The sequence below is a fragment of the Oxyura jamaicensis genome, chromosome 1 (assembly GCF_011077185.1).
Source record: "Oxyura jamaicensis isolate SHBP4307 breed ruddy duck chromosome 1, BPBGC_Ojam_1.0, whole genome shotgun sequence".
In the NCBI taxonomy this organism is placed as follows: domain Eukaryota; kingdom Metazoa; phylum Chordata; class Aves; order Anseriformes; family Anatidae; genus Oxyura; species Oxyura jamaicensis.
In genome coordinates, this window is record NC_048893.1 from 142,678,884 (window position 1) to 142,701,523 (window position 22,640).

The 22,640-nt window shown below is 37.3% G+C and overlaps 1 protein-coding gene across 3 annotated transcripts in view; it reads left to right on the top strand.

Annotated features, from left to right (window-relative positions):
- Positions 1-22,640, top strand: part of MYO16 (myosin XVI) — a 386,603-nt gene that overhangs the window by 166,567 nt on the left and 197,396 nt on the right. For all 3 annotated transcript variants that reach the window (XM_035317929.1, XM_035317919.1, XM_035317937.1), the window contains 2 exons: positions 14,721-14,796; positions 16,151-16,304. In XM_035317929.1, coding sequence (XP_035173820.1) covers positions 14,721-14,796; positions 16,151-16,304 — 230 coding nt within the window. The remainder of the gene's footprint in view (positions 1-14,720; positions 14,797-16,150; positions 16,305-22,640) is intronic.

Consider the following 22,640-nt stretch of genomic DNA (forward strand, 5'->3'; position numbering starts at 1 on the left):
GCCGGCTAGCCACCCCTATATATTGTTTAGCATGACGTCAGATGGTATGGAATACCCCTTTGGCCAGTTTGGGTCAGCTGTCCTGGGTCTGTCCCCTCCCAGCTCTTGCTGCACCCCTAGCTTGCCTGCTGGCAGGACAGAGCGAGGAGCTGAAAAGTCCTTGGCTTGGCGTAAGAACTGCTTTGCAACAAGTAAAACATCAGCGTGTTATCAGCACTCTTCTCATCCTAATCCAAAACACAGCACCCTACCAGTTACCAGGAGGAAAATGAACTCTGTCCTAACTGAAACCAGGACAGTATGTCAGTGATTTATCGCTATTTATCCCTAGTCTTTAGGAAAACTAGGGAAATTGTAGGCACTCTCTGGAAGGAAGTGGCAGGCCTGGTCGCCTGGGATATGCAAAAGGCTGAGGTACTCAGTGACTATTTTGCCTCAGTCTTCACGAGCAAGAGCTCTAGCCACATAGCTGAAATCCCAGAAGGCAAAGAAGGGGACTGGGGAAATTAAGAACCTCTCATTGTTGCAGAAGATCAGGTTCAAGACCATCAGAGGAACCTAAAGGTGCACAAGTCCATGGGACCTGATGAGATGCATCCACAGGTCCTGAGGGAACTGGTGGATGAAGTTGCTAAGCCACTGTCCACTGTATTTGAGAAGTTGTGACAGTCCAGTAGATTTCTCACTGACTGGAAGAGAGGAAACATAACCCTTGTTTTTAAACAGGGAAAAATGGGAGATCTAGAAAACTACAGGCCTGTCAGTTTCACCTCTGTGCCAGTTAAAATCATGGAGCAGATCCTCCTGGAAACTATGCTAAGGCACGTGGAAAATAAGGAGGTGATTAGTGACAGCCAACATGGCTTCACTAAGGGCAGATCACACCTGACAAATCTGTTGGCCTTTTGCAATGAGGTTACAGCTTTGGTAGATAGGGGAAGAGAAACTGACACCAGCCATGTGGACTCGTACAAAGCATGTGACACTGTTCCCCATGATGCCCTTGTCTCTAAATTGGATAGACATAGATTTGACATGTGGACCATTCAGTGGGTAAGGAATTGGCTGGATTGTCACTCAGAGAGTTACGGTCAACAGTTTAATGTCCAAGTGGAGATCAGCATCAACTGGTGTTCCCCAGGGGTGAGTATAGGGACTGGCACCGTTTAACATCTTTGTCGGTTACATGGACAGTGGGATTGAGTGCACCCTCAGCAAGTTTACCAATGACACCAAGCTGTATGGTGTGCTCAACACACTGGAGGAAAGGGATGCCATCTCAAGGGACCTGGACAGTCTTGAGAGATGGGTCTGTGCAAACCTCATGAAGTTCAACAAGGCCTAATACAAGGTCCTGCACCTGGGCCTGGGCAATCCTAAGCACAAATACAAGCTGGAAGGAGAATGAATTGAGAGCAGCCCTGAGGAGAAGGACATGGGTGTGTTGGTTGATGAGAAACTCGACATGAGCTGGCAATGTGTGCTTGTAGCCCAGAAAGCCAACCATATCCTGGGCTGCATACAAAGAAGCATGGCCAGCAGGTCAAGTGAGGTGATTCTCCCCCCCCAGTCTCTCTCTTGTGACCCTACCTGGTGTGCTGCATTCAGCACTGCACTAGAAGCGGTTTCCCAGAGAAGCTGTGGATGCCCCATCCCTGGAAGTGTTCAAGGCCAGGTTGGATAAGGCTTTGAGTAATCTGGACTAGCATAAGGTGTCCCTGCCAGTGTCAGGGAGGTTGGAATTAGATGACTTTTAAAGTCCCTTCCAACCTAAACCATTCTGATTCTGTAATTCTATCATTATGTCCCAGATGATGGTGGCAGTGGCATACTATTGTGGCATACTATTCATATATATTGATATATATATATTGATGGTGGCATACTATTCCCAGAGTTGTTGGTGAGGAGCCAGGTACCAGTTCTGCTAGTCACACAAACACTTTGGGTACACGTGAATGAAGACAAATGAAGTAACATTGCACTCTTCATCGCTAAAAATAACAAAATAGAGGAAATATCTTCCCTATGTAGTGTTACTAATAAAACTTGGAGATACCTTCTTTTCATTGTAGATAATTTGTCATCCTTATTTAGAAGATTAAACATGGTTTGAATGTGGATTCTCTTTGTAAAAAAACAAATCATTTAAATTGCTTTATCAAGAGGGATTTATTAGATGTCAGGAAAATATTTCATACGATAGCTAAGTCACCAGTGTTTTTAAAATTTCGTTTCTTATGATAATTTTGAAAACTATTTAGCCTTAATGTGAATTCATGTGCATATCATATTTACAATTCCATTTTGAGTAGTTAATTATAGACAAATACAAGCATTGTTACTTTTCTGGGAGAATATAGTATGGCAAGGTGAGAATTACCTTAGTCAAGATGTGATTTGAGATAATCTGTTTTAAATAAAAATATATTTATGAAAAATTTGTTGTTTTTTTTTTAGCCAAAAATATTCTTGTTTCCTGAGAAAATCATTAATATAAATTCTTGATTCTCACCCTCTTGTAACACATATTTGTGGTAGGCTTTGTTTAAAAGTTTCACTTGAAAAACTCACTGCAGTGGTAGACTGTATACTTTATCAGAAGACAGTAAAAAATCTTTTTGGTTTTAGTTTGATGCACTACCGTTTGTGCTTTCAGTGGGAAAGGCAGCCATTTTAAGGTGTGATAGACTGGCTTCCTTACAATTTCATATTTAAATGAATGAATCAGAGCCATTTAGATTCTAAAAAAGATGCAAATGTGAAAGTATAGACACGAAGTATCCCCTGAATCTTGTACTGTCTTTTCTGTCAGGAGTTTTATGTATTTTAATTCACATTTTTAAAAAGTTTATTTGTAATGCATTCTTCCACCTCAGTTATACTACAGACGCATACTACTTTGAATGTTATTTTCAGTCATTGAGCTGATTTCTTTCCTTCCAGTCCCCATCCAATGCGTTATTATTATTTTATGAGTTATGGGAACTGAGAATTCTTTCTGTATATGAAATAACTGTAAAATTCTTATCATTCAGATATATTTTTTGAACCTGCTTACTAAAATGCAATTGAATGAGTTGTACAAGTTGCACGTTATGTTATTGGATTGTTTTATGTTATAGACCATGCATACGTACATTTTGTACATCACCTTATGAAAAAATATGAGTAGTGATATTCTTATGAAGAAATTGTTATGTAGTTTTAGAGTGACATAAATACTCAGCTGAAGGAACAGAGCTCTGTACATATAAAACTTTATGCTTCTAAATACACAAAGTACTCAATAAGAATGACGCCCCCACACACCTCAATATGGCTATTTGTATGGTCATAACAAGAGTAGAGTTGGTACTAATTCACTTTACATGGAAAAAAATAAATTGAATCCACTGAAGTTTAGAATTTATAGTGAGAAAATTTAATTTGGAGCTGTAAAGGACAAAATTTATGAAGAATATAGGCACTGGAAACATCATGTTACAAAACTCAAGTTGTAAATTAATACACAATGTAAGTGGATCACAAATCTCCAGCTTCCACAGTAAACTATATGATAAATTGTTGGAGCAATGACACATTATCCTGAGTGAGCTAAGCATGTGAAAAACATCACACTCACCCCTATTAATCAAACTCTGGCTTGTACAAGCACCTTGATAATGGCAAAAGCAGTTTTATTTAGGATGGGATTCTTCTCAAATAAATTTAGCTAACTACAACTTGACTACAAATTCAAAGCTTTTCCTTACCAGAATGAAAAGTAACCTCTAGGGTACAATTCAGGCAAGTCTAAGAGGCAGATTTAAAGTAGGTGGGATGAATCATTACTTGGAGGTCAGCCCCTCCCTCTGACTACAGAGGGTATAAGCAACTAACAGATGTTAGAGGACTAACTTGAACACTTAAAAAAAGTATGAGAGAAATCCAGTCCAAAAAGGATGGGCTAACAAGCCAAAGGATAGGTGAATTGCGCATTGGATATTCTGCTTCTCCCCAGTCATTGTAAAGGGGGCATGGAGCAGATGTCTCACTCTTAAATGACATAAAGCTGCACAGAGCAAATTCTACGTAGGGAGTACAGTTAAATACTTACAACAATACCTATCTTATCAAATGCAAAACATAATGGATTCCTTGTAAAGAGAGAATAACTAAGACTTTTAAGTGTCAGTATATCTTACCTGTTTTTTTTTTTTTTTTAAATATGTAGCTACATTTATATATATTTTGAGAGAAAAGCAATTTCAAACATTCTAGTCACCGATAAATTTACTATCTACAATTTGCTCAAATGGTTATAGTTTCAATATTGAAAAAGAACATAAGTGAATGATAAATGAATCATGCTATTAATACCCGAGTGCATAGATCCAGTGTAGAATTTCTTCCTTTATTGCTTGGAAGTACAGGATAATACTACTGAGTTTGAGGAGTATTTAAAGGATGTGGCTATTGAGTACAGGATAAGGTAACTGAGGCTACTGCCTGAAGGTCAGTCTCTCTTTTTGTAAAATGATGCTCTGCGCTGCAGAAACTGATTAGGTTACCTATCAGCGCATTGGTAGACTGCAAACTGAAATACTGCCAGCTGCAAACATTAAAAAATAATGGTAATAACATTAAAAAATAGGAATATTTTTAAGCAAGGTACTTCTGAGTTTCTAGGACTGTTGTCATTTTCTGCCCTGTAAATATAAGGACTAAAACCAAATTTTTATTTTTAATGCAAGTTGAGAATCTCACATAATAATAAAAAGAGATACTATTGCGGTATTAATGTCTGAGTTGGTCAATAACTTAATAAAATGATGGAATACAATAACCTCTTCAAAACACATGCAAATCTGCATCAATGACACACAAAATCCTGTTCAAAATAAGATTATGAAGGCAACAAAACAAGCCTCAAGAAATTAGAATGTGCTGGAGTTGCTTAAGTAAATTCAACAGGGCCTTTACATTCAAATGCATATACATTCAAATACTGTAATTGGTGGCGATTTGAACTTCTTGTCTCATTCACATACAGCATGGGGAGTGCTGATCTATAGGTGGCTATTGCCTGTGCACACCACAGTAGGGCATATAGTCACTGGGCTACCACACCTCTCATGCCGTCGCTGATACCAATTGAGGAAGGGCAACTTGTGTTTCTCTGGGTGATGCCCTTGTTTTTATTTAGCATAGTGATCTCTCTGTGAACAGCTAGTAGTCTGGCACTGGAATTGCTGTCCCTGGTGGACACCTTCTGGGCTGCTGTGATCAGGAGAGCACGCACTCGCCCTCCCTGTGGTGGGAATAGGCTGCAGCTCTGACGCTTGCCTTGGGTACTTTGGCACAATTCCCAGGCACAAGCTGTTTCTTTGTTGTTTATCACAGAAATGTCACCTTTCAAACCAGCTATCAGAGACGTGCAGGTCAGAGCTGACTCCCCAGTAGCTTAAATACTACCTCTCCCAAAATTTCATCCCTGGGGGATGCTGCCTGCCTGTGTATAAACTGTTAAATTGCTAAATCAAAGAAGGCTAGGGATTAAGCCAGGGAACAGTCTGGCTCACATTCACATTGTTTAGAGCTAGCTTCTTCTATATGAGATTAGTCTTGTTTCTAGAGAGCTGGTTGGAGTGGTCCAAAGCAGAGTCGGGGACAGAGCTAACAGTTAAGCAGTGTGGATTATAAGGGATACTTAAGCTTGCTCCATTGCACTCTCTTATTTAACAAGATGGATTTAGCATGTGGCTTTGAGGCTTTAACAGTTTCACAATATCAAAAAAAAAAAAAAAAAAGATAATTGTTGAACCGCTGGCTGCCTCTCCAAAAGTAACTCTTACAATAGAAAGAATTTGCTATTAAGCATGAGTAAACAAAAATTGTTTAGTGAGCTCAGATGTTTAGTTTATGTTTCTTATTACATTATATATATCCTGTGTAATTTTTAAAATTTGTGTGTGAAATTGGCAATCTGTAAGTATATTCTCCCTTAATACACATTTGGTTGGACTGAATCATACCCTTCTGTCTAGTTAGTTCATCCAAACACAGCATTTCACAGCTGAAGTTTGAGAGAACATATCTTGTTACTAGTTGTCTAATTTGCTCATCGTTACCAGAACACATCAGTAATTCAACCCAACTATGAACTATTTTCTTATGTGCATGTTGACCTTAAAATAGGAAAGAATCCATAGAGATCATTAGAATATGCTACAGTGTAGACGGGATACCTGAACTCTTTGTTGGAAAGGATATTAAATCTCATTCCACTTTGGCCATTTCCATAGCAGTTCCTTTGATTGCAGCTTCTGGACTTCTGCAAACACATTCCACAAATATTTTCAATGAGAAGAACCTAAAGAAGCAGGTGCTTGTTCTGTATTTCAAAGAGAATAGAGTATAGTCACTCTGGGAATACATATTTTCCCTGTCAAGCAGCCAGAATCTTTCATTTATGGTCAGAAAATCCTCTCGGGAATGCTTTATCCAGTCATATCTCACCCGCTTTTCTTTAGTCTTTTTGTTCATCTTTGGCATTCATGATGATACTCAGGTAGAACAGCAGCATTTCCCTTCAGATCCAATTACACTCATTTTTCTCAAGCAGAGAGACCTCTTTGGGATTTCTGCCTGTGATATCATTCTTTCACTCTCAATATACTCAGAAGTTTTCTGTGAATCTTTCAAATGCTAATTGCGGGTACAGAATACTAAGGCAAGAGAAGCTAGATTCACACAATACCAAATGATAACAAAACAGAAGTAAAAGTTTCAGCTTCATCACAGAGTCAGGGCAGCCTCAATTTCCAAAAATACTATAAAATTATCAGTGGTTACAAGTATGTAGTTAAAGCTGAGATGTGCATTGGCTACATTATGTTTATTTCACTACTTCAGGATAATAGTGATCAAAATTAAAATTAATTTCATTGAAGTACCAGCAAGAGTAACTTTCTCTTATATACATAGGTATGTATATATGAAAATAGGAGAGGTGTGTGTCATAAACAAGGCTGAAAAGACTGTTCAGGCAAAAACTTTGAGAAGTGCCAGATTTATGATCCTCTGCAGCATTAATATAGAACTTGTATCAGCATAACTTAAAACATCTTTCATCACAAGATCATGTAATGTTTTCCCAATGTAATCTATTTGTTTTTCTATCTAATTTCCTGGAGGACTGAAAAATAGAAATGTAGGTTATAGTCTTGAAGTAAGGACTGCTTAAGTCTTCACTTCAGCTGAAAAAAAAAAAAAAAAAAGTTACTGACCTTTGTCACTTTCTTAAATAGCTGAAAACAGTATTATGTTGTCCTTCTTTAGTCAAACTATTCCAGAGGCTTGAAAAGTGCATTTAAGCAGCAAAGGTTAAACACACTGACTACAGAAAGGTAGTAGTGACACTTGGAGAATCTGGGTTCCATTCCAAACTCTGTCTTTTATAGACAGGCTCAATCTTTACAGTTAATTCCTCCCACGTGTAACCTTATTTGTTCCATTCCCTCCAATCTGTTCCATTCTTGTCTTTATTCCATTGCCTCAGTGTCCCATTTATTTGCCTAGCTTCATGTTTCATCTTAGGCTTCTTATCCCAATCCTTCTTTCCTTGCACAGCCAGTTTCTGTCCCTCTTCCTCTCCCTGGTTCTCATCCAACCTTTATTTTCTCTACTTTGGCTTCGTGCCAACCTTCCTGGCCTTCTGTTGTACTTATCCCTTTCTCCCATTTGCTCACAGTCCCAGTCTCCCTTGTTCAATCTCAGTGTTTTTTCCTCACAATGTCACTTTCCTCTTTCATTTTCTTTTTCAGCTTAGTTTGTCTCTGCCTACATCCTGGCTCCTTGCCACATCTCTTCTTCCCTTTCACTTCATTTATTTGATGCTGTTTGTTCCAAAGTCCAGTGTTTTATTCATGCTCTGTTCTATTTTTTTCCCCTCCACTCTTATTACCCTGCTGTTCATCTCAATCCTGCAACCTACTTTTTCTAATCTGTTCCACTTTGCTGACCACAGGTGGCTATGGTCCCATTTTCTCTGTGCTGAAACAGGGAAAATATCTTCCTTGTCTATATTGTATTAAGAAGAGAGATCTGTAATGAGTTTCAGACATCATTTCCTGTTTCTAGAACAGTACTATGGATGAGATTAGCAATTGCAGAGAAAATGCTACTTAGCCCCTGAATGATACTGCTCTTATTGTTTACATATGGAACTTTGGCTTCAAGGAAGACTCAGTATTTTAAGGTGCACTATTTTGTAAGGAACAACAAATATATGATATGATCTTCAAAACGGAAATGACAGAAACTCTAACAATTTAGTAATTGCCTTACTTAAAAATGTTGGGTGTCTCAGTCATAGGCTCTACTTTTTTTTTTTTTTTTTTTTTTTTTTTTCCCCAGTAGTTTAAATAAATATAGTTCCCTAACCTGCACATTCCTTAATATGCTTGATGCTTTAAGTGCCTATTCTCACTTCATTCTATTAATTAAATACATCTCCAGTGTTTTTCAGTGTAGTTTCTTACATGATCACTTACCTGATCTTATTTATTCCATCTGCTCAATATATGGCTAGCCTGAAGTTACAGCAATTCCATAACAGAAGCTTAATAATAATAATAATTGTAATAACAAAAACTGAAAGTACTTAGCTGGTTTATATTTTTTATTGCAGATCTTTTGAACATCCAATTTTTTTTTTCTGGCTGACAGAGCCACTGATACTGGGTAGACTAATATTTAGGCTTACAGTGTACTTAAGAGCAAAGGTGGGCTCTTTGATTTATCCATTATAATCTAAAAAACTGTCTTGTAAGCATCTTGTGCCTATGTTTTTTTCAAAGGTTTGAAACGTGATAACAGACAACAAAAGGGATATTGTCAGCCCACAGAATTCATCTTCTGCTTAATACGAAGTCTTCACATCATACAAACATGGGAGCTCACAAGGGTTGAACAATATATTTTCCCACACCCTGCTCCCAAAAGTGCTTCAGTTTTGGCTGATTTACCTTTCTGACAGATTTATTTATTTATTTATATATATATTTTTTTTTATGAATCATAAAAACTCACAGGCAGCAGTCCTAGCAAAGTCCCTAGTAAAAATCAACAGTGAGGTGAATATGCACTTTTCTAGTTCAGTGAAGTATAGTTTAGCTTCATAAGCAATTGAAACCTGGTTCTTTTGAGTGCAGTTGAAGTCCATCTTACTCAGTGGTGAAGACTCTTGTTAATAATGGTCTAACCAGTAGTTTTGCCTAGGGTTTTGTTGTGTTTAGTGAATAGAGGCTGTAGATACTAAAATAATTCTTGAGGATTTCAATTTTCCCCCCACAGCATTGTGAGATTTATGGTCCAAAATAATACTATCTTTGATCTAACGTTGTTGATCCACTGGTTTTCTATTCTGTGGCTTTGTCCAGCTGTGGATGAGAGCATGCTACTGACCACATCCACAGAAAATAGAGTGGGAATCTACAAAGTGACAGTAGGTAGAAGGCAGTTGCAAGAGGAAGGTGGGGAAGTCTTAGTCAAAGAGAACTGAAGGATAGATATCAAGAAAGAAAAGTAAAGTTGTCCCCAAGAAAGTGTAAGAACACAAATAAAAAGATGGAGGAAAACAACTTGTTGAACATGTATGGAGTTAGGAGTCTCAGAGGGAACAGAGAGAAAGAGCTTGGGGAAGCAAAAATGGTGGGTGGGCGAACAAAAAGTTGATCATGAAGCAAGTCACTAGGGGTGGTAGGAAAGGTCCAACTTTGTAAAAGAAAAGGAGGAATGGAGAGAAATGTTGGTTTTGATAGAAGAAAAGTGAGGGACTGAAGGAATTTGCTGCTGGGAGTGCATGCAAATTAGATGATGCATATTTATTGCTGTGCAAAGTAACACGTGAGCGTATTTGCAAAAAACCCTCCAGCTAAGTTTATAACTTGAGCAGGTATTTCTCCAATGGTAAATAAAAGGGAATAAATAATATCTCAAATAGTTGTACTGGGGCTTGGATAATAATTCAGGAGGTCAAAGTCCAGCCAGAGCAAGCAGCTCAACCTCTGTGGGTGCTGGCACAAGTTTAGTGTCCTGTGCATTACTTCAGAAGAAAATGACTGGACAGGAAAGGAAGAAAGACAGTTTTCAGTAGTACTGATTCTGCTCTCCAGCTACTTCACTAGCCTTAAAACTAACATGGCTTGAGAGCAGATCAGAGCTGCTATTTCAGCCTTTGGTACATAGGAAGAGTCCTGAGGAACCTCTATCACTCCTTCAAGCCCTATTTCCTACCCTGTCACTGCAGTCACTTATCTGTGGCAACAGGCCTCACAGTCTATCAGCTGGCCAAAATTTGTGCATCTAAGCTTATGGTTTATGACACTGAGCGTTTGGCTGTCTTTGCTAATCTTTGGTGTGTGGCGAAACTTAGCCCCTTTTTCTTTTGCAGAGGGAAATTTTGTTTGAAAACTTTGTAATATGCCTATTGCGGTTAATCTATGCCTTTTTCTTTTTTCCTTGTAACTTTTATTTTCACTGTTGTACTCCATGTTTCATTACGTTTAAAGAGCTGTTCAACTCCAGTGGTCCCCTATCCAGCCAATGTTTTCTCTGTTCATCTGTGCATATTTTTCTAGCTCCTTTGATCATAAGTGTTGCTCCCATTAATGTGAATCACACTTAATTTTCTTGTAATATTTCATTTGAATACTAAAGTTCACTGCAGTAGGCAGGCTGCATTTTTCTTCACTTTCTACTTTAGAAAAAAACAGTTCTGTTGGTGTAACTGTAGTAGTCTGTCTGCACATCAGATTGTGCAATCTGTCTTGTTTATCAAGCTCAGATTTTTCAAATGCACAAAAAAACTTTGTATTTATATATGACTTTGTAAAGCTGTAATGAATATAACCTTTGTTAATGTATTTTCATTAAGATTTTCCTATGTCCACAGATACTCAAACTGTTAAAAGTTCACTAACTAGTTCATGGAGATGAAATGGTCTTTTTTGGAAAAGCTGTAGGTGAACTGTTACATTACACAGTCGCAGAATAGTTGAGGTGGAAAGGGACCTCTGGAGGTCATCTGGTCACATTCCCTGATCAAGCAGGGCCACCTACAGCAGAGTGCCAGGACCATGTCCAGGCAGCTTTTGAAGATCTCCAAGGAGAAGACCCCACAGCCTCTTTGGGCAACCCGTGCCAATGCTCTGTGACTCGCACAATGAGAAAGTATTTCCTGATGTTCAGAGGGAGCCTCCAGTGTTCCAGTTTGTGCCCATTGTCTCTTGTCCTGGCATTGGGTGCAACTGGAAAGAGCCTGGTTCTGTCCTCTTTGCACCCTCCCCTCATTTACTGGTGTACATTGATGAGATACCCGCAGTGAGCCTTCTCTTCTCCAGGCTGAACAGTCCCAGCTTGCTCACCCTTTCCTCACAGAAGAGAGGCTCCAGTCCCAAATCATCCTTTTGGCCTTTCATTGGACTCTGTCTGGTAGCTCATTGTCTCTCAGTTACTGAGGAGCCCAGAATTGGATCCATTACTCCAGATGCGGCTTCAGCAGTGCTGAGCAGAGGGGAGGGATCACCTTGATCTGCTGGCCACACTCCTCCTAAAGTAGCCCAGGAAGCTGTTGGCCTTTTTAGTTGCAAGGGCACATTGCTGGCTCATGTTCAACTTCAACCGAAGGTCCTTTTCTACAGAGCTGCTTTCCAGCTGTGTGGTCCCCAGCATGTGCTGGTGCTTGGGGTTGTTCTTCCCCAGTGGCAGAACTTGGCATTTCTGTTTGGTGAATTACATGAGGTTCTGTGAGCCCATTTCTCCAACCTGTCAAGGTCCTTCTGGATGGCCACATGACTCTCTGGTCTGTTAGCCACCCATCCCAATTTTGAGTCATCAGGAAGCTTATTGAGGTTTCACTCCACCTCATCATCCAGCCCATTAATGAAGATGTTAAACAGGACGGGATCCACTATTTACCCCTGGGGTACACCATTAGTTACTGGCCTTCAGCTAGACTTCTTGCCAGTGATCACCAGACTCTGAGCCCATCCCCTGAGGCAGTTTTCAATCCACTTGAATGTTGGAATGGCAGCAGCTTACATGTTACTCTGTTTGGCAAACATCAAGTCAGAATGGCCTGGGACCTGAGATTTACAATATAGTCTTGGGGATGTTTTGAAGACATCCTTTCTAGGTGCAGCCTGGAAAAATCATGGCAGTATACATTTGAAAATATATTAGTGATGGGAAAAAATATAATAACGATGGGCAAAGTCACTGACTGATGTGAAGCTGGAAGAGGAGCCTGAGAGCTGAAAAGGTAAGGCACAGAGGGCATTTGAAAATGAGGGCAAGTAGCTTAGGGCTTGTGAGAAAAGAAGGAACCCATAGGGAATCTAAAAGGTATGACTTCCATATTAAAGAGGTAAGGAAGAAAATACTCCTTGTGACAGTATTCTCAGCAGTCAGATGGCAAGATACACAGGAAGGGATGTCAAAGAGAGGTAGAAAAATTAAAATTTGGTCAGAACACCAACAGTTTCTACATATATAGAGGCAGTTGTATGTTAGTTGTAAAAAGAAGTAGCTGTTTGTTTTGTGAAGGAGAGTACTCTGAGCTAAGTTCTGAAAAGAGAAAAGTAGGGCAAAAGAGGTTTCCTGGTGTCCTGTCAAAAGACACTGAATAAATATTTAGAGACATAAGAGGAAAATCAAGGCAAGTGACATTTTTTAAGCAGGTGTTTTAAGTAATAGCTGTTACTAGTACTTCTCTGCACAGTGAATCATCCCTTAATCATTTTTTTCCCTCTACGTACATTGGCAAAGACAACAATGGAAAGTGAGAATCAAAAACAATGTATTGATGTTTTCTTTTTAGCATCTACAGTATTTCATTAGATATTGCAGTTTTTCTTACCGTGTCTACTTTATTTGTAACTCTGCAACTGAAATACTTTTGGACAGTGGTAATTTGCTGTGATAATATATATATTTTTATTGCCGGGTACAGTTCTGAAGACATAGCACCTGGATTTTAAAGTGATGTTTCTAAAAGATAAGGGAATAGGGTTAAAACTAACACAGTTTTGGTTATCCAAGGGCAGGTAACTGAGTTTAGCAATGACCTGAATGCCTTAGTTGTGGTGATGTGCATCAAGGATTTCCAGCTGGAGTTATTTCTTGGACAGCAGGAAGCATTGGCATCACACCATGTAAGGGCCTTCATGTGGCATAAAACCAAAACTTGGGTAACCCAAAAAGCTGTTTGTTGTTACTAAACGAGAAGTGCATTAAAAAAACCTCCTTTGATAAAACCTCTACCACTTTTCACAATGGCTGTTAATGAGATTATGGAACTGCTGCTGATTTAATCAGTTTAATGACTAAGCACGTTCCATTTTTTTTCATAATGAAAAAACACAGAGATATATGTGTTGAAGATTCTTGGCTGAAAGCTGGGCTAATTAGATTTGGAAATAAAGCTGTTATGTCTTCCTCCCTACTTCCACGGTTTGCTGAATTTTCTGCTGTTACAGCCGGAATGGAAAGCCCACATTAGAAAGGCATGGAGTGAAAGATCATTTTATTTTTATAGAAATTTATAACAATATTTTACTGGTTTTCTGCAACTAGAGGTTTGATTTTTTTTCTTGCATTTAGCCGATTCTTCCTTATCATGGTCTTTCCTCGTAAATTGTCTAAAAATATTGAATCCACATAGAATTTAATATTTAAATTGCAATATTCTCCTCCCTTTTTAGCCCCCATGTTATTTATTTATCATTTGTTTGGTTTTGTGCCAAATTGCTATCTTTTGCCTTACCTGCTCTCTGATCTAGGTCTCATTTTTTTTAAGCTCTCTTCTGCTCTAAAGAATCCTCTTACTTGTGCACCTTATTTTCCCCCGTGCTCTCCCTGGCCTCCTCTGTTCGTTACATTTACATTATGAATTTTATTTTTCTTAGCGAAAAATGAAAGTGCAAACAGTTCTCTCAATTAGTTGATCTCTATTTTTGCTTTCTAAATTTATTTTTGTTTCTTGTGTAGTTTCTTAGTTTTCTCACCAACCAATTTATCAGGGTAGACATTACTACAGTCTTTGATGCAGAAATATCCTTTGAGACTTCAGTGGAGTGATAGAAAAGCTTGCTAAGAACAGTTGCTTGCAGCATTTATGCAGGAATTGAAAAATATGTTTTAGACTTTTTCATTATATGATACTATACTCTTCTCTACTGTACTGTAATTGCTCCAATTACTAGTAGGTTAAATTGACTCGGTAAACATAAGATAAATGTGCCAATTTCTACTGCTGATACATAAGAGATTTACTTCCATGGTGGCTGTGAGTCATACCCCTTTGGCAGTGGTGGTACACAGCTGGTGAATTAGTTAGGCATAAAGAAATATTTCTGATCCCAGTCATGACAGGTGGTGTTGGAGGGTTAGTTTTTTTTCCTTGCTGATTTGGATTTTTTTACACATTTAAGGATGGAGGAAGAGTTCAGGGTTGGACTTGTGCTGAGGATCCACTGAAACTGTAATAGAACTGTATTTTACTATCTCTGGTGATCTTTATGAATGTGTAGTAGCTCCAGAAGGAGCTGCAGGTGTTGCCTTTGGTTATTGTATGATTTTACCTAGTGCAGGAAGGACCAAATACACTGAATGATAGCTGTACTGTTCCTGCCATGCTTCTGCCATTTCAAACACCTCTGTTTTGCCTGTTTCAGACCCACCTTGTGAAGCTGCTTTTGATGCATTGGGCAAATCCCAATCTTCTTAACTGCAATAATGAAAAACCTTCAGGTAGGTGAAAATCTATGTGTATTATGTGTACTAGTTACTGTGACACTTTTTTCCTTTTTACTAACTTACTTATGAACACCTACACATATATAAGTATACATATGCATATAGTTTATATAGTGTGTGTAGTTACATACATATATACACGTGTTTATAGTTTTTTTGTATATTGCTGAGAACTGCTAGTCACAGTCATGAAAGATGTCATATCATATGATAGCATTTTCTTCCACATGTTGCATTCTCTGGTTATTTTTACTTATGTTTCTTCCTTGTAAGTTTGTCAGTGCTTGGTGATAGCTGCATTTATGCTTCCTTGGTGACTTCTTACTGAGTTCCTTTCTGTTTCTCAGTTGATGATAGCACATAGACTGGATTTCCTGTAGCTGCTAAATGAACACAAATTCACCATCCAGATTTCAAATGTAATACCTGTAGTTCCCCTAGAAGAAGCACCTTCTTTGATACGATAGCAACAGGAGCTGAAGCACTGACTCTAAAGGAGTAGAATTATAGACTGAATTAGGTTGGAAGGGACTTCATATCTTCAGGTTTAGCCCAGGGATCAAGGCAGAGCTAATGTCAGTAATGCTAGATAGCAGTGCTGGAGAGAGGAAACATGTAGTTGTTCAACCTTCCAGGCCTAGGGTAAAATGAAGATGGAATGCAAGAATGTAGAAAATTGAATTATTTCTTTTTAGGAGGCGACACTTCCTTTGCATAATAAAGGAAGTTAAGTTATGCTTCAAATAATGAACTAGCTACAAGTATACTCCTAGGGAACTTCACAACACTTAAATTCAGGGAAGTTGTTTCTGATTAGATACATGCCAGTTTGTATAAAAGGCTATGGTCTAAACTGAGATCACCTAACAATACAGCTAGCTAAACATTTTTTGTATGTGTTAATTAATATTAATGCATTGAATTAACTATTTCTGGTCTGCAAACACACCCAATTTCAGTGCTTTTGTATGTGCAAGACATAAATCTAGTCTGTAGAAATGCAAAAGATTCGAAAGCTATTTCAATGTATTTTCATTGAAGTACAGAGGTGAAAAGTTTTGTTGTTTTTACTGATGTCCTATGAATTATTGAATAAATACTTCATTTCACTACACAGACTAGTTTTGAGGTTTTGCAGATGACAACTTAATTTCATACTGAATTTACTCATCTTTATTTTTTTCCGGTAATTTCAAGTGTTATTTTATGATCAATATCTGAACAATTCTTTCCTTTTTAACGAAATACTTATCTAGCCAACTGCTTAATCTGATCTGGAAAGCTGAATTGAAAGGAGCTTTTCTGTACTGTTTTCTTTGTCTGATATCTTGGTGTTTCAATGTCTTAGATATTGCAGCTTCTGAGTTTATTGAGGAAATGCTTTTGAAGGCTGAAATTGTTTGGGAGGAAAAAATGAAAGACCCTTTATCTGTTCCTACTTTATCTCAAGAAGAGCCTTATGAAGAGATCATCCATGATCTGCCTGCACTTTCCAATAAACTGTAAGTGTTTCTGTTAAGAGTGACGCACCAAGGCATGCACTCAGATTATCATCTGAACTGTATTTATCAATCTTTCAATCCTGTCTGTGTGTCTGTGGAGACAAACCCATCTAGATATGATCCTGGTCATCCTGTTGTAGGTGTCCCTGCTTGAGCAGAGAGGTTGGACAAAATCACCTCTACAGGTCCCTTCCAACCTCAACTGTTCTGTGATTCTGTGTCATTTGATGGATCAATTAACTGTTTAATTTTGGAACTTTACTGACTCATATTATTTGTTTGTATCTTTCATCTCTTTTTGTCAACCTTAATTCTATAAACCTTCATTCAACCTTAATTCTGTGACTAATAAAATATATTGGCATTTGCCAGTAAAATGATCTGGCATTCCTTTAGCAGAGTTATTAGGGGTTAATACTGTAGATCCAAACATCCTTTTATTAAGGTAGATAGGAATAGTACAGTAAAACTACCAATGCATATGAAAGAAGCATGGACAAGTCCTGAAAGTGAAAACAGTACATACAATTATGGATAAAATTATATGGCTCCAGGTAGTCACAGATTTATAGTTAGGTTTGTACTGTTTAAAATTCAAGAGGAATTTTAGTAGAATTTTGCAGTGTATTGAATCAGAGTCAATTTGTGTCTTAAATTGTAAATTTTGATCTTTTAATATTTTCTTGTGAATCTTAAGAGAAGACTGTCATACATATATGAAAAAGGTATAAAATGGGTGTGAAGCATCAAGGGTGGTTTTATGGTAGTGCAAAACATTGATTTCTCTAATTCTAATTTCCTTATACTATGACTGATCAGAATTTTAAAAGGTACAGATAATTCCTTTATATGTTACGCAGTTGCCATATAGTCGCTGTATGGTTGAAGCATGTTTGTTGTACAAGGTTTTGAATTATTGACATTGTTTTCTTTGGTACTGGAGAGTATGTGGGGAAAAACAAATTATATATGTAGAGAGACAGAGAGGATATATTTGCTTGCATTTTTTTAACAATTATAATTTATAGTCTGCAGAGCATATTTGCAACACATTAAAATCTGGATGTAGTAAGCAATTGTTATGAAATGTTCAATCTGTTAAATTTAGAATTCCATGGACTATACTTACATATGCTAAAGACTGCATATTTCATGTATAGTAAACCCAAAGTATTATTTCTGCTTCATGATTGGTATTCACTAAGATACATAGCTGGGTTTAGTATATTAACGCTTATGGAATTATTAATTTATCATGTTTGTAAATTCCATATGAAATAAGCGGTGCTCTAGTCTAATCCACTGTTCCAGTGACCCGAACCATGCTCCTTAACTCTCATTTAAGTCAGAAGTTTGAATTTTGAGAAATGATTAGAGTCAACCATAAAGAAAAAAACATATTTTTATTTATTGGTAAAAGTCATAATACCAGAAGTAGAGGGTAGGTTACTCCTGTAACATTGTAATGATGCCTAGCAAAAGAATTATTTTTCCAGGTTTTAGAGACTTTGATAACTTTTTCATTGTTCTTGGACGATGCATCGTCCTTTTTTCATTTCCTGTGTTTTATGTTTTAGAAGTTTGTGTTGTGGTGCACGTATTGTACTGGATACTGTTCTTTGATGCTAAAACACCTTTAGAATACATTACTTGCATAGAGTAGAAGTGGTCTGAAAATCTTTTATCCACATTCTCTTTCCTCTAATATGTAGATGAAGAGACCTACCTTTTGAGAACTTTCTAAATAATTAATACAAAACTGTCATGGGTGATGAACTTCACTAGAAGATTTGGAAAAGAAAAGCACATTGACTGGAAAACAGAGAAGTTGGATTTATGTGTGGAAGTGGGCTGATTAACCTCTGTAGCATCTATTGGCAGCTTAGTCCCAGTGTGACTGCAGCTAGTTTGGTGGTCCTTAAACAGCCTGCCTGAGAACACAGGACTAGATAAAACCAAAGATCTCTTTAGCCCTCCCTGTACACAAATTTTGACAGTGGTCCATTGCAAATAGCTGGGCAGAAAATGTAAGGATATGTTAAGCTTGAAGTAATGCTTCTTTGGCACATTCTCCAGACTTTCAGCAGTCTTAGGTTTAGGGACTTTCTGAACCAGAACTTTGCACTGACCGGCTATCAAGCCTGCTATCAGTGCAGTGGGTATCAGTGAACTTGCTGGGCAGCCAGCAATTCTGAGATGGGTGAGCACTTGAACTGCTGTGTTTGGCATGTGTGTGACCCAGCTATCACTGCTGGAAATGCGGAAAAATGTGAGTGATCCATATCACACTTTCTGCAGAGTTCCATTTTGCTTAGAAACAATATTTATTAATCTTACTTAATAGTCACCTGAAAATCAAGTGTTATTTCAAAGTTAGTCATCTTACTTCTGTAGTAGTTTCTTGTTCAACAGTGAGAAACAAAGCATTACAGAGGCTTATTCTTCCAAATTATAGTAGCTGTCTTCTCAAGATATACTGAATTATCCTCCAGAAGGCCTATTTGTCTTAGTTCATGAAAGAGGCAGCTTAGATGACTGTGTTCAACCACATTCTTACCTTTTCAATGGCTGATGCTGAAATTGAAGAGTTTCATCCTTTTAGCTCTATTAGAGCCTACAGACAGACATGTAATATGCTAGGATGAAGATGAATCTGTCTGTATTATTCTTGTGTATCAAACTGAATTTTTAGTGCTGCAAAGATGAATGCACAATAATAACCTGCACAATTGCTTTGGTCTATATTATTTCCAATCCCTGTCAACTCTCCTGACATAGGGAAGTATGTTTAGACTGAGGAGATAGTTTAACAAGAGTTAATATAATGCTGTAGTTCAGTCATATTTCTTTGTGGCCATCTCTCAGAAGAGAACAGTGTTCAAAATGATAAACAAACAATTACAAATGGCATGTGCTCTGACAAGAAACCTGATTTTGCTGGTTCTAGATTAAATTACAGTATCAATTTCTGAAATAAATCTATGAATAGACTAATTGAAGATTAGTGTCTCTACTTGGTTTTAAAAAATAAAATTTAGCAGTCGGTATGTTTGCGGTATGCAAGGTTATCAAGCAAACCTGGGTTCCTTTAGTCAGGCATTGAGTTTATCCACCTGAACCTGTTATTGTGAAGCACTAATTTCAGTATCGGAATACTTTCTTCCTAGATCTTCTACTGAGTTACTGAGTCCTTTTGTCTATGTGACTGAGAAGAGGTAGACTAGGAAGGTAACTGCGGAGAGTTACCCCATCTGGCAAGCCGCCTTTCTCCCTATCACCCCCCTATGTGGGACAGGGGAGAAAATAGGAAGATTAGGAAGAAGAAGAGTGTGGGCTGACATAAAGACAGGAAGTTTGCTTACTAACTACCATTACAGGCAAAGCAGACTCGGCATAGGTAATTTTACTTAATTTATTGCCAATTGGAAAAAAAAAAAAAGAAAAGAAAAAAAAAAAGAGTACAAAGTTGAGGATCAGGAAACAAAACAGTTGTAATTCTAATAGTACAGTCAGAACATGCTCTGTTAGTCCACTGGGAAAACCAACTGCACCCGAATACATCAGTTGATGTAGCTTAAGTTTCAGGAAATCGAATTGGTTGTATCTGTTTAAGGGGACTTTAGGCTTGTGATACAGCTGTGATGATCACCACCATGCTTCTAGTTTAGTTCATGTACTTGCAGAAATTGAATTTGAGACGACAAAGCAGAAAAGAGATTACATTTTTCATTTTCTTACAGAGCATTTCAGTTTATAAGCATTTATGGAGCAACTTGCATTTCATTTATTCTAGTGTTATCAAACACTCTTTTAAAGTGTTTAATCCATTCAGAAGGTTCTGTTACAGAACTTTAAAAAGTTTTTAGACTGAAGTTTTAGAGATTATGCAGTTTACAGATGTTAGCTGGCTTAGAATTTTTTTGGAAAATCTCAATTGTCAGTGAAAGGATTATAGTAACAGAACTGAGAAGTTCTCTTGAACAAAAGCTGTAAGTTCAAAGAGCACATGAAAATGTCATTGCAGACTGTCTTGATATAATTCTTTTTACAACATTATTCTACCTAGTTATAAGCTCCATATTGATTCCAATATTGATGATAAAACCATGTCATAAAACTCCCAGATTTTTTTTGTGTGCTTTCTTGTCTGTCTTTCTTTCTTCCTTTCTTTCTTGAACAAACATGGAAATGCTAGATGATGGCAACTTATAGAAAATGTATAAGATTATCTAAAACTTAAAGATTATCTAAAAACCAACCAACCAAATTAACTATGTATAAGATGGTTTATACACCTAAAAATTAAAGTGACTATCTGCCATATAATGTGCAAAATCTTTTCCCTATTATGTATTCCAGTGGCAAGAGTCCTACCTTGGTCTAATACAGTTACCCTAGATAACTCTGCTTCTTGTCTATTATGCAACATCGTTTTGGCTTAAGTCTCCCTTTGTGGTTAATTATTGATTAGTTATCTATTAATTATCATAGAAGAAGGCTGTTCATGCTAACCCACTTGACTACATTAACATAAAATTTCTTGCATTGTCCTGTAGTTGAATTTCTAATTGCAGTGTTTGACTTCATTTTTTGACTAATATAAGTACATTTGAATATTAACAGATTTTTTTTCCTAAAAAGTCACTGTTTGCTGGAAACATTCTATTTCAATTTGTTTTATTATTCACAGTGTTTTCTTGACCCTGAGTCATGGTGAACTGTTTATAGCGATTTTTAATCTGCTTTTTCTCTCTTGTAATCATTCTAATTTTTGATGTAATATGAGTTATATGCTGCATTCCATCACTTAAAGTGCTGTGTACAAATGAACATAACTTATAGGATACTCTTTACATCAAAACATGGAACACTTCTGGTTAAGTCATAACATTACTGTCCTTTTTAGTTCAAAAAGGTGTCTGAGGAATTACATTATGTTATTTACAACATAAGTCTCTTTTGCAACACCCAATAATTAATTGAGGAGCTTAGAGATAAATTTTAAAAACAGTGTTTCTAGTATGTGTAGTATAGCTAGCATGAAGTGGTGAGATTAAATGGAAAAGCTTAAATTTCTTAGGAAAAAAAATCCTTGATCTTCACAATTTAAAAGAAATATCACACGACTAATAAAAAGCTTTAATTGACAGCATCTAGTTTTTGTAATAAGGTAATTCATTTGGTTTATGCTTTAATTTCTTCTTCTCTTTATGATTGAATTTTAAGATAATTGAATCCAAAGGAATTTGAGAAGTTTGGGACAATAGCAAAAATACACTCGAAAACTTGTGTTTTGTTAAATTCTGAGTCTGGGTAAAATTAGTCATTTCTGCTTGTGGATAACACAGCTATTTCATTTATTTTACTGTCCAATCACTGATGTCTCTTATTCTCTGGCATGTAAATATTGTCAACATTCATGAATAGAGTTGGATAACAGTTTTTCTGTTCTACATTTCAAGTCAAGGCAAAAGGCAAATAAAAAAAATATATGCATTTGGCTCTTCAATCTTTTGTCCATGTCACATTTGCTAAACAAATTTATGACAAAATATTAGGTCAATCATAGCAGTAAACAGAAAAATTTATTTTCGCTGGTGTTCCTCTAGACATTTTACATCAAAATATATGAAACAGAATATATTTAGAAAAGAAATTGTGTATCACAGAATCACTGAATTGTAGGGGTTGGAAAGGATCTCAAGAGATCATCAGGTCCAACCCCCCTGCCAAAACAGGTTCCCTAGAGCAGGTTGCCCAGGTAGGCATCCAGGTGGGCCTTGAATATCTCCAGAGAAGGAGACTCCACAACCTCCCTGGGCAGCCTGTTCCAGTGCTCCGTCACCCTCACTGTGAAGAAGTTCTTTCACACGTTGGTGTGGAACTTCCTCTGATCCATTTTATGGCCATTGCCCCTTGTCCTGTCCTCACAAACCTCTGAAGAGAGGTTGGCCAAATCCCTCTGTCTCCCACACTTAGGGTATTTGTATATTCCATTGCAAAATATTGAAACAAATTCTTTTAATTTTTGCAGGCTGAGGGCTTCATCAAAATAAAGAGTTTTGTTCTTGTGTGTTTCCTCCAATGGGAAGCTACTTTGACACCAATATTCCAATGAATTCTTCATAGTAGGGCCTTTTTGCTGCTGTTTTGAACTGCACCTTTATAAAACAGCATTTGTGTTTCAGTTCTGTTTTCAACAGGAGTTCTTAACCTGAGTATAAATCAGCTATGGTTCTTCCTTCTTTTTGTTTAAGTAAACTATATATAATCCTGGCTGTATTATAACAAGTGGTCAAACTCAAATAACTGAGAAGAATATTAGATTTTTTTCTT